Genomic DNA, 12,836 nt, shown 5'->3' on the forward strand with positions numbered 1-12,836 from the left:
ATTTTAACTCAGGACCTTCTTGGTGCAAGGCAACAGTGCTAACAGCTGCACCACCATGCTGTGGTCAGCATGTAGATGGTCGATGGTAGATTATGATCTACAAGAACCTCTAGGAAGCCAAGTGTGGGGTCCAACATAGCCAAAAATAACTGCTGTGCTGTATCAATAAACATTGTTGAATTTTAAATGGAAAATAAAGTAAAAACACGAGTGGCATCAGATGCATCCTCCTATCACAGTATGGCAAATCTGCCTTGCAATTCAGTAGCATAGGAAGAGAAGAAGCCAATTTGATCTCCAGCTAAGCCAGGGAGGCACACATTTTTTTGCAAATTTCAAAAACCTCTGTGGCATGAGTGTTGAAAGTTGAAGAAGACACATATAATACACATAGCTTTACTGATAGTGAATTTATACAAATGCCACTGACATACCACAGCATTTACCCAAAAACATTAGTCAATCTAATGCTACCCTATGCAGATGCTCTGTCTGCTTTGATGAAAATTCACTGAATACGTGTAGCAACTGATTGCAGTTTGATCTTCCTGACTAATTCAGCTAATAGTTATTTCACCTCATTGATACATTCAATGACTGTGTTTAGAGCATCGGGCTTTCTTTACAAGATAAAGAGAAAAAAAAACATAAGGTCATGATTTGATGGGAAAATAAACATCATGATGCAGTAGAACAACATAGGTTTTAAACTATTTAGCCTTGTACAAAATAGGATGCATCAACAGTGACACATACACTACATAGATATGATGAGACTGAATTTGACTAAATAAATGTCCAATTAGTAATAGCGAACAATAGTTTTTGACGTAAATCTGGGTTTAGGTTTTCTGCCATAATCAGCTCCAGCATTTATTGGTTCTTTGTGGTTCCTGCTCATGTGTTTAAATAGCAGATGCATTTGTTGCTATTGTCAGGATTTGGAGTTCTGCTGCCTGCTGCTTACACCTTTTCGACACTAGGTGCCGCCAGTAGAAGTGTACCTGAGGCGACAGGTGTTGTGCATCTACTCATCAGCTGGGAAACATATAGAGGAAGGTTGCCAACACCTCGGCGCCTGAGTGTTTTTGCCTCCGTGGTAATTTCTGGCCAGCTCTGAAATCTTTGCATGATTTTTACCATGGATATCTTTTGAAGGATCTGTTGTTGCGAACTCTAACTTGCTTTGTTACCTGTTCCAGGTGTGAATCCTACCTGATCTGTTCCAGTCCTCCGTAGTGGCTAAGGCTACTTCCTGATCTAGTCTGTGCATGGCAAGCTGAACTCCTTTCCTGACATTTATTCTCTCCCTGGCGGGTTATTCCGGAATCTCCAGTAAGATATGTTTATGTTGGTTCATGTTTCTGAGGTTCAGCTATTTATCTTTTCTCTTTGTGTTTTCACAGTAAGGAAGATTAGACTCGTCGCTCCTGTTGTTTCTGATCAATCTTTCAATAAAAACTTATTCCTTTTACAAAGTTATCTGAGAGACTCTGCATGTGGGTTAAGTCGGCTGTAAAAATCATGACAGCTATACTGCTTTTTTGAATAATTCTTTTCAGTTTGGGTTCTAATTTTGAGACCCAGGAAGACCATAATAGGTGATGACATATCTATCGATCTATCCATCCATCTATTGTCTATACTCGCTCATCTTTGCAGGGCCATGGCAGGGCTGATGCATATTTCTATTGGACATTGGGATACATTCTGGACAGGTAGCCAGCCTATCACAGAGCAACACAGAGACATACAGGACAAACCATGCATGCGCACACTCATTGCTGAGGGCAATTTAGGGAGACCAATTAACCTTACCTTCATGTTTGTGGACTGTTGGAGGAAGTCAAAGTACCCAGAGGGAACCCATGCACGCACGACGAGAACATGCAAACTCCATGCAGAACGACCCCAGGCCAAGATATGAACCCAGGACTTTCTTGCCTCAGGGCAACCAAGCTAACAACTGCAGTACCATGCAGCCTTGGTGGTTTTTTAGAGAAGTAAAAATGTTGTCTTATAATAGTGTTTAGTGATCAAAGTAAGTAAAACAAACACATAATTTAAAATCCTCTTTTAATATAACATTTAAAATGCCCACAAATCCATATGCCCCCACAGTCTAATAAAGTTGAGGTAAACCAAAGCCTCCTTTTAATAAAAAATAAAAAAACACTTATATTTATCTAAACAAATTAAACTCAACTACATAAGTATGGAGAGCACATTTAAGGAAGCAGATAAATCCACGACTCATTACAGAGAACTTTTCCACAGTAGCAACCACGCCATCTGTATTTCATATGTGCTGCTGAACTGGAGCCAGAACTACCAGGTTCAGAGGGAAAGAAGAGAGTGCACAGTGGGTGGGGTTCTGTCGGCACCAAGGGTGGTACAACTTTTAAGGAGGGTAGGTTCTGGGTTGGCATATGTGAGTTTTAATGTGACTGTTTCAAGCCGTTGGATGCAGTTAGTAGGTCTGGACATACAGGTCCTTCTCAAAAAATTTGCATATTGTGATAAAGTTCATTATTTTCCATAATGTCATGATGAAAATTTAACATTTATATATTTTAGATTCATTGCACACTAACTGAAAAATTTTAGGTGTTTTATTGTCTTAATACGGATGATTGTGGCATACAGCTCAGGAAAACCCCAAATTCCTATCTTACAAAATTAGCATATTTCATCCGACCAATAAAAGAAAAGTGTTTTTAATACAAAAAACATCAACCTTCAAATAATCATGTACAGTTATGCACTCAATACTTGGTCGGGAATCCTTTTGCAGAAACGACTGCTTCAATGCGGCGTGGCATGGAGGCAATCAGCCTGTGGCACTGCTGAGGTCTTATGGAGGCCCAGGATGCTTCGATAGCGGACTTTAGCTCATCCAGAGTGTTGGGTCTTGAGTCTCTCAATGTTCTCTTCACAATATCCCACAGATTCTCTATGGGGTTCAGGTCAGGAGAGTTGGCAGGCCAATTGAGCACAGTGATACCATGGTCAGTAAACCATTTACCAGTGGTTTTGGCACTGTGAGCAGGTGCCAGGTCGTGCTGAAAAATGAAATCTTCATCTCCATAAAGCTTTTCAGCAGATGGAAGCATGAAGTGCTCCAAAATCTCCTGATAGCTAGCTGCATTGACCCTGCCCTTGATAAAACACAGTGGACCAACACCAGCAGCTGACACGGCACCCAGACCATCACTGACTGTGGGTACTTGACACTGGACTTCTGGCATTTTGGCATTTCCTTCTCCCCAGTCTTCCTCCAGACTCTGGCACCTTGATTTCCGAATGACATGCGGAATTTGCTTTCATCCGAAAAAAGTACTTTGGACCACTGAGCAACAGTCCAGTGCTGCTTCTCTGTAGCCCAGGTCAGGCGCTTCTGCCGCTGTTTCTGGTTCAAAAGTGGCTTGACGTGGGGAATGCGGCACCTGTAGCCCATTTCCTGCACACGCCTGTGCACGGTGGCTCTGGATGTTTCTACTCCAGACTCAGTCCACTGCTTCCGCAGGTCCCCCAAGGTCTGGAATCGGCCCTTCTCCACAATCTTCCTCAGGGTCCGGTCACCTCTTCTCGTTGTGCAGCGTTTTCTGCCACACTTTTTCCTTCCCACAGAGGTGCCTTGATACAGCACTCTGGGAACAGCCTATTTGTTCAGAAATTTCTTTCTGTGTTTTACCCTCTTGCTTGAGGGTGTCAATAGTGGCCTTCTGGACAGCAGTCAGGTCGGCAGTCTTACCCATGATTGGGGTTTTGAGTGATGAACCAGGCTGGGAGTTTTAAAGGCCTCAGGAATCTTTTGCAGGTGTTTAGAGTTAACTCGTTGATTCAGATGATTAGGTTCATAGCTCGTTTAGAGACCCTTTTAATGATATGCTAATTTTGTGAGATAGGAATTTTGGGTTTTCATGAGCTGTATGCCAAAATCATCCGTATTAAGATAATAAAAGACCTGAAATATTTCAGTTAGTGTGCAATGAATCTAAAATATATGAATGTTAAATTTTCATCATGACATTATGGAAAATAATGAACTTTATCACAATATGCTAATTTTTGAGAAGGACCTGTAGTACAGCGCCTGTCACATTAACTGGCACCCCTGGTAAAGATATGTAAAATAACCCTTAAAATGAATTAGTCTTTTATTGCGGCACCATAACCTCACATTGAATATTTCAGAGTGATCCAACTTTTATTACCTGAGAAAAAATCTACTAAAATTGTTTTAATCTATACTTTACTCTTAACTTGATCAAAGTGGCTAGGAACCTTTAATTGGTAGTTCACAACTTCCTGCTTCCCTGGGGGTATAAATATGATGTGAAGTGGTCCGTTATCTTTTTCCAGCTCCTCAAAATGGGAAACATTATATTTAACTGAGGAAGATGTGTACTGATCCTGCCAAGTAGGGAAACTGAAACAGAAAATAGCTTCTTGATTAAACTGGATTTTATCTATCCACTGGGAGACCCATATTTTTCTCTCCACGAGCCACAGCAAGCAAAGAGGAAAAAAAAAACTACCTTAGAGAAGAGGTCAAAACAACCCAGGCGGCTGACGATACAGTAGACCTCAGGGAGCCTTCGGCCTTTACCACTGGGCTACGAACAGAAAGTAAAAAGAAAAACACATGAAGCTTTAGAGCAATTTTCACCCAAAAACTACTGAAGAGTAACAGCAGTTATTCAAATCTATAAGGCAGTTGGTATTTTGTCAGCATGAACATTGAAAAGAAAAAAAAAATTTAATTGGGGCATCAGAAGCAATAGATTGCAGATAAATAACTCCATTATAAGGAAAAAACAAACCTAAAACAGAGTTAGAAGAAGATACAGAGACATTTTTAGGCGTACCAGTAAACGTCGACAGTAGCCAAAGCGTCTGCTTCCATCTTCACCAGTCAGTACAAATGAGAACGTCTCACTGAGGATGTAAGAGAGAACAAAAAAATGATGGTTATGATGGTTTGGAAAGCCCTCAGGAGATATTTACCCAGTGCCTACACAAACCCTTCTGAGCTCAATCTGACAGCTTTTCATTGACAAGTTGATGCCCTTCCTGATTTGAGAAAGTCACAACTGGTTTTCAGCAAATGTATGTTTAGGAGCCTCTCACCTGTCAGCCATTTTTGTCCAGGTAATTATTATCCATCAACATTAGAAAACACGTCATCACTTCTCAGAGCTGAGTAAGTGGAAAGTGGCAATATTGAATAACACAGTTTTAAACAGTGAACAATGAGAGGTGACTTAGTTGAGATCTCCAGGTGTTTGGTGCCATGTATTAATTTCTCTTTTTCTGTATCCTGTACTTAAAGATAGACGGGTCACTTTGACAGGCTGCTCAGTCATCTCTTTAAGGCATTCACAGCCGGGTAGTTATTAGTCACAAAAATAGCTGAGCTATTAGCAGTCAGCTGGGAAATTCCACTGTATTGCGTTTTCTTTCTCCTGTTGCTGTTGGAGTGTGCACTGGCAGCACTCAGACTTGGACTTACCTGGGGAAGTTGTCGACTGGGGCCCAGTCTTTGGCATCAGGGAAGCAGAACTGAGGGATAACTTTCAGCTGGTCCTCAGTTTCCCGCATGAACTTAAAGCTCCTCTCAAGCTGAATGAAAGAGAAACATATTAAGTTCATTATAAACAACAGATCATATCTGATGCAGCTGAAAGCAACATACGTATGTGCTTAAAAAGCCTTGAAATAAAAAGGATCTTAAGATGCAGTAGCGAAAAGAAATCTTATCTTCAAGGATATTTTAAGTATATTTTTTCAATGGGGGAAAAAAATCCCATGTTAAGAAATTGTTACAACAAAATCACAAGTATCACAATTATTGGTACCCCTAACAATCCATTTCAGATATTTTGAAAGTCTGTTTAGGAACGTTTAATTAGAATCTCCAACTTTTTGTTTCTCTGCTTCATACTGACTGGAACTGTAAGGAGAGGTATCTTAGTGTCACCAACTCTGCATAACAACCATTAAAAGCTATCTAAATGTAAAATGGTGATTGGTAGCAATGTCAGTAAAAAACAAACCTTTTCTGTCCTTCCATTACAAGCATAAACATGTGAAGATTGCTACAGCTCGGGGACTTTAACTGGTACCATGCCCTTTGCCTCTCATGCCCACTGTTAAATACAGCAGCAGATCTGTGAGTCTGTGGGCTTTTGCCCATGATGGGACTCCTTGACATACCAGGACATTTTGATTAAAAGTCTGGTAGACACTGCTAGAAAACTGAGACATGGTTGTCCTTGGGGCTTTCAGGAGCATAATATGCCATTATATGAATCTATATCAACACAGAAATGGTTCAATAGACAAAAAATCTTCTTACATGACCATCAAAGCCCCAGACCTGAGCGCAAAAGAAAAATCATGGGGTGAGCTGGAGAGAAGATAAAATAGGAGAAGACCCAAATCTGGATGATCTAGTGAGAGAGTCCCAAGAGAAAGATTCCTGTCTGTGAATTCTCAAACCATCTGAGATGTCATGGAAGAAGATTAAGTGCCGTCTTGTTGGCAATACAGGGTTTGTACAAAGTATCAAAAGCTGGAGTACCAACAATTAAGATTCTGAGGAAAAAAGAATAATCTGAATTTTAGGTTTGTTTTAACCTCTTTTTTTAATAATCAAAACTCAATATATTATCAGTCCTCTATTTACATTAAGACTAGAGCATCCTGATAAGGTGATGAGATTATTGTAAATACGATTGTTTTACATAATTAAAAACTACTTAATAGGAATAAAATATATGCAAAATATTTTCCTTGAATACTCTGATGTTTAAAATTAAAATCCTTGTTTGTTTTTTCCTTTTAGTACAGATAAAACAGTTATTTAAATGTTTACAGCAAAACGCTGGAACTATTTTTCTCCAGTAATTTATGTTAACATGATTTTTCTTGAAATTCCCTGATAAGATTCCCAACCGGATGTCTTTTGAGAGAACAATAACAAAGTTGCGCGTTTGTCTTCAGAATCATTCCCATGCTCTTTTACCTTTAGAGGAAACTGCTGTGTAACCTCTGGAAGGTACGGGACTCCAGCCTTGGTCTTGTGGAGTGCAACAACGATGAAATATTCAAAAAGTTTTCTCTCCTGTAACTCCATTAAGTCCCTCTCCAATGTCCGGTACCGACCTGTCTGCCTCAGCATGGATTGAACTGATACCAGCCGCTGGCTGTGAACTGAAGGGGGACAAACCTTTTAATTCACTTACGTACAGTACAGTGCCTTGCGAAAGTACTCGGCCCCCTTGAACTGGTCAACCTCTTGCTACATTTCAGGCTTCAAACATAAAAATATAAAATTCTAATTTTTTATGAACAATCAACAACAAGTTGACATGAAGTGGAATGAAATTTATTGGACGTGTCAAACTTTTTTAACAAATAAAAAACTGAAAATTAGGGCGTGCAATATTATTTGGCCCCTTTACTTTCAGTGCAACAAACGCACTCCAGAAGTTCAGTGAGGATCTCTGAATGATCCAATGTTGACCCAAATGACTGATGATGATAAATAGACTCCACCTGTGTGTAATCAAGTCTCCGTATAAATGCACCTGCTGTGTGATAGTCTCAAGGTTCTGTTAAAAGCGCAGAGAGCATCATGAAGACCAAGGAACACACCAGGCAAGTCCGAGAAACTGTTGTGGAGAAGTTTAAAGCCGGATGTGGATACAAAAATATTTCCCAAGCTTTAAACATCCCAAGGAGTACTGTGCAAGTAATCATATTGAAATGGCAGGAGTATCAGACCACTGCAAATCTACCAAGACCCGGCCATCCCTCTAAACTCTCATCTCGAACAAGGAGAAGACTGATCAGAGATGCAGCCAAGAGGCCCATGATCACTCTGGATGAACTGCAGAGATCTATAGCTGAGGTGGGAGAGTCTGTCCATAGGACAACAATCAGTCGTACACTGCACAAATCTGGCCTTTATGGAAGAGTGGCAAGAAGAAAGCCATTTCTCAAAGATATCCATAAAAAGTCTCGTTTAAAGTTTGCCACAAACCACCTGGGAGACACACCAAACGTGGAAGAAGGTGCTCTGGTCAGATGAAATCAAAATCGAACTGTTTGGCCACAATGCAAATGATATGTTTGGCGTAAAAGCAACACAGCTCATCACCCTGAACCATGAACACTCTCCATCCAACCTCACTGAGCTCGAGCTGTTTTGCAAGGAAGAATGGGCAAGAATTTCAGTCTCTCGATGTGCAAAACTGATAGAGACAAACCCCAAGCGACTTGCAGCTGTAATTGCAGCAAAGGGTGGCGCTACAAAGTATTAACGCAAGGGGGCCGAATGATATTGCACACCCCACGTTTCAGTTTTTTATTTGTTAAAAAAGTTATACACATCCAATAAATTTCATTCCACTTCACGATTGTGTCCCACTTGTTGTTGATTCTTCACAAAAAATTAGAATTTTATATCTTTATGTTTGAAGGTTGAACTGTGGCAAGAGGTTGACCAGTTCAAAGGGGCTGAGTACTTTCGCAAGGCACTGTAAGTGGATTCTTCTTATGCAAACACACATAGATTTAAGGAAGTCAAAAGCACACCCACCAGCAGTACCTCCTGTCCATTATTTTGGTGTTTAATATACAACTAGATGGTGACCAGTAGGACAACTTTGAAATAAATCGATCAATTTAAGCTTCTGTGATGTTCACTCCTAACCCATGACATATACAAAATTGTTTTATACTTGAATTATAAGCCATGCACTACGTAGTTACTTAATCTGCTCCATTTTAAGAATTTCTCACCTTTTAGTTTCTCTTCTGTGTCGCTTTCTGATTCACTGTTCTCATCTGTTACATAATAAAAGAAGAGACATGGTGAAGAGTAAAAAGAAGGCAAATAGAAATTTTAAAATTTCACATAGTTCATCTGAATGAGTTCCGCAGCCCTAGCTGCTACCACAGTAATATTTAAAGTAGGGTAACCTAATAAAAGTAACAGTGCCCATCTACCAAAGTACTTATATATGAGAAAGTATGGTCATATACAGTACATCAGCAAGATCCATTTGGAGCAAATGTTTCTCACAGAGACAGAGATTAAGATGTTTTGGATACCAAACATTGACAAAACATTTGTAGATTAAAGTCCCTCTAATAAAGAAAAAAAAATGTTTTATCAGTCTATCAGATGTGCATATCTTTTTAATTGTTTTTTGTTATTCTGGCTGGTTAGGTTGGGTCTACATGACTGTTTTCTAGGTCCATGTGACAGTTTGTACATGAGTATGACTTCATATTGCATGGTAGTATTTTTTTTATGTTGTTTGTTAATGTTGTTGGTTTCACAGTGGTATCTTTGGTTGTTTACAGTATATGTAAAATTTTGCTATTGTCACGGTGTGACATTTTTGGTTTCTGTCTTTTTATTGTTAATTAATCCCTTCGCCCATGTTTAGTCTATGCATTAGTTTCACCTGTTCCTTCTGTCTCCCTGCCTCCTTGTCTCACCTGTTCCCTCTTCCTTTGATTACCTGCCCTTTGTATTCCCTTAGTACATTAGTCTGGTTCATGTGTTCATTGCTGGTTCCTCATCTCTCAACTCGGGTCTCTACCCTTGACTGGCATGTGTTCCATGTTCCTGCAGAGCTTGGAGATGTAAGTTTTGGACTTTGACTCTGGTTAACTCCTGCAGTGATTTATGTTACGTTTTGGATACCTCTGAATAAAGCTGAAGATCATTCAACATGCGGGTGTCCAGCTCTTACCTGCACTTTGGTCCGACAACAAATATTAATGTGACAGCTATTAGGCTCCCAGCATTACATGAAAGCAGTAGAACGACTAAGAGAAGCAATATTTTAGAGAACACCATATTCTACTTTTAAATTAAATTAAAGGAACATTTCCTAATCCAAACAACAATATACATCAGGAGCCGCATGTATGAGAAACCGTGTGGATTTTCTACTGAAACGCCCCAATCAAAGTGGGACTGAGCCCATATGAGGGAAGAATAGAAATTTCACAGAAAATGAGTTGAAAATGCTCCTAAATGAGGTCAAGGTGTGTAAAACCAGAGCAGAGAAGCAGTTGTATTCCAAACCTGATTGTTATATGTTATTGCTATGCACCGCTTACATGGATTTCAAACAGTATTTTCAGAAATGAAGTGCACCGGGCAAAGGTTGAGAGTGAAGCATTTTTAAGCATGTGTTTATTCAACTAATGTAAACACAGAGGCACTCAATAGTTTGGTAGAACACTCTGAAACTGTAGTTTAATCAGCAAAGCCACTCACTTTAAGCACTGACTAGCAATGAAGCGTCTGCAACTCATTAAATCACTAAAAAGCCAACGATCCAGCTTCTCAGTTCCTAACCATGCTGTTGATTGGGATGATTTAATCATGCATTGAACCAGATCACCTGACTACAATGTTGGTTAGTTGCCTTTGTGCATCAAATTTAATCTGTACTTTGAATTATAATGTTTCCTGTTAACATAAATATATTTATCCGTCATGATGCTGTTATTGCAAAGTGTTTGCCTTCAAAAGATACAATTACATCAGGAGAAATGACTCTTATTCAAAACTGCACTTTTGTGTTGCTCTGTGCAACTGGATTATATGGGAATTTGATAAGCTTAGCTAAAATATGGATAACTTCTTTCCACAACTCTAGAAAGGCTCAGCCAAGGGTCAACCGGCACAATGCTGAAAAGTCTGCCAAAGCTTTAAGATCAGAACTTAAAAGGTATGGCTTACAACTTTGCTTTCATTCACCTGAGCAATGCATAAAATGTGTAAGATTTTCTCTGAAGAGAAACCTCCCAGAGGTAAATGGTAAATGGACTGAACTTATATAGCGCCTTTCCAGTCATACAGACCACTCAAAGCGCTAGAGCCACATTCACCCAATCGCACTCACTAATGCTCACACATTCATACACCGAAACGCAGATCAGCAGGCAACTTGAGGTTAAGTGCCTTGCCCAGGGGCACATCGACATATGGCAGGAGGAAGCTGGAATCGACCCCACAACCTTCTGATTGCAAGACGACTACTCTTCCTACTGAACCACAGTCGGTTAAACTCCCCATCCTAATATAGGCTATTCAAATAGTCAGTACTTTTAATACAAGAAAATATGTTATGTACCATCCCCAACATGTTATTGACACTGGAAGGTCATGCAGTGCTTCTGCTCTGTTCATACCAGCAGACTCATCCTGCTGCAGTTGGTATCATATGACCACATCACACTTATTCTACAATCACATATTACCCCTTACAGTTCATAGTAATTACAGGTTTGATAGTAACATTTGTAGACCACGTGTGCAGATTTAAAGGATGATCTGAAATGGGCTTATGTTGATAGAAACCCAAGTGTGGTCAGCGGCTGTATGGGTACGGACAGGGCATTGCTCCTCACTCTATCACGCTCCAAGATCATCCACAACTCAGAGCACAGTAGGAGGTTGCCAACAGGATTGCGCTTGGAGATGTGAAGAGCAGTATCCTCCAAACAGACTGATGTCAAATGTAATTTCTGTAGCACTTTGGGCAAAGAGTAATATTCACTTATTTAATTGTAAACACGTAATGTAATAATTGCTGATGTGTCACTAGTGTTTACAGTAACTGTTTTCACATCATTGGCAGTTTTTCAGCATTCCCACTAACTATCGCCAATAGGTCATGAAATAGAAATGTTTGTACAAGAGCCACGAAGTTGGAATAGGGCTGCTTTTTGTGGAACCAGAGCGTACGCTACATTTTTGTGCTTACTACTGTTTTTACAGGAAGCCCCTGGATCATTTCTTTTCTTTTGCTAAAAACTAAAAAGGTTTCCTTGGACATTGACTTTTCACTAACCTCTAATATATGTCTGTTTTAAGTTTTGTAGAAACATGCAGCAAAGACCAACTAAAAACGGCTTTGTTTGGTTAATTGCAGAAAGGGATATTTTTATACTCTAAAGTGTAAAGGGTGTTAATTCACACAGTATTCAAAGGCTCACCTCTTCCTGAGCTGGACTCAGCAGACTGAGACACCTTCTTTGTGTGTTTCTTTCCTCTCCGTGCCTCAAAAATGGCATTGATTTTCAGCACCATCTGTAATAGGAAAAGAAGGGTTCACCTTTAACTTTGTGAACTATAATTCAATTTCCATCCAAAATCATGTTAATAATGCCTTATTGAAGCCTTCCATGGTGTACAAATCCCAAAGAAAACCCCCCTCTGGCATGTTCAGTGTTATTCATTACTTGACAGAGGCATGAGTAAACCAGCTCCAAACCTTCTTGTGTGACATGCAAGGCCATAAATCATAGACCATAAGCTCTGCAAGAGGCCTGGAAGACTTCCATACCTTTGGTATTTTCCTCCGTCTTCGATTGCAAGGGTCACCTGAGAGACACGGGGTGTCGTCAGGGCTGCTGGGTGTTGAGGGGGGACTGATACGAGAGGGAGAAGAGATCCCAGTGTCTCGGTTCGTCTTGCGTAGCTCCGGGACTTTGAAACTTCTTCTCTCTGAGTTTTGCCTGTAGAAGGCAGGCTTGGAAGATAGCTGATGGGGTCAGAAACACATGAGGGTATTTTACTGCTTCGCTAAATCACGTAAATGAAGTGATGCACTGGTGTTCAGATACCTTAGGTGGAGTGTCAGGAACAGGAGAAGATGACGCGGGTGAAACACATTTGCTTCCCACATGGCTTCGCTCTAGCTCGATATCTTCATAAGGGTTCTCCTTGGATGGTGGATCTTCGGAACACAGATTTGCTTTTTTTTTAGTGGTAGGAAACTATATCTAAGTTCCACAAC

At 40.1% G+C, this 12,836-nt stretch overlaps 1 protein-coding gene across 1 annotated transcript in view; it reads right to left on the reverse strand.

Annotated features, from left to right (window-relative positions):
- si:dkey-82f1.1 (DENN domain-containing protein 2A) overlaps positions 1–12,836 on the reverse strand; it is a 55,065-nt gene that overhangs the window by 7,473 nt on the left and 34,756 nt on the right. Inside the window, exons 5-12 of the mRNA XM_047391838.1 lie at positions 12,664–12,776; positions 12,384–12,581; positions 12,034–12,127; positions 8,812–8,856; positions 7,031–7,218; positions 5,516–5,625; positions 4,872–4,941; positions 4,542–4,619 (exon numbers count right to left, since the gene is read on the reverse strand). Coding sequence (XP_047247794.1) covers positions 4,542–4,619; positions 4,872–4,941; positions 5,516–5,625; positions 7,031–7,218; positions 8,812–8,856; positions 12,034–12,127; positions 12,384–12,581; positions 12,664–12,776 — 896 coding nt within the window. The remainder of the gene's footprint in view (positions 1–4,541; positions 4,620–4,871; positions 4,942–5,515; positions 5,626–7,030; positions 7,219–8,811; positions 8,857–12,033; positions 12,128–12,383; positions 12,582–12,663; positions 12,777–12,836) is intronic.

The sequence above is a fragment of the Girardinichthys multiradiatus genome, chromosome 2, assembly GCF_021462225.1.
Source record: "Girardinichthys multiradiatus isolate DD_20200921_A chromosome 2, DD_fGirMul_XY1, whole genome shotgun sequence".
In the NCBI taxonomy this organism is placed as follows: Eukaryota; Metazoa; Chordata; class Actinopteri; order Cyprinodontiformes; family Goodeidae; genus Girardinichthys; species Girardinichthys multiradiatus.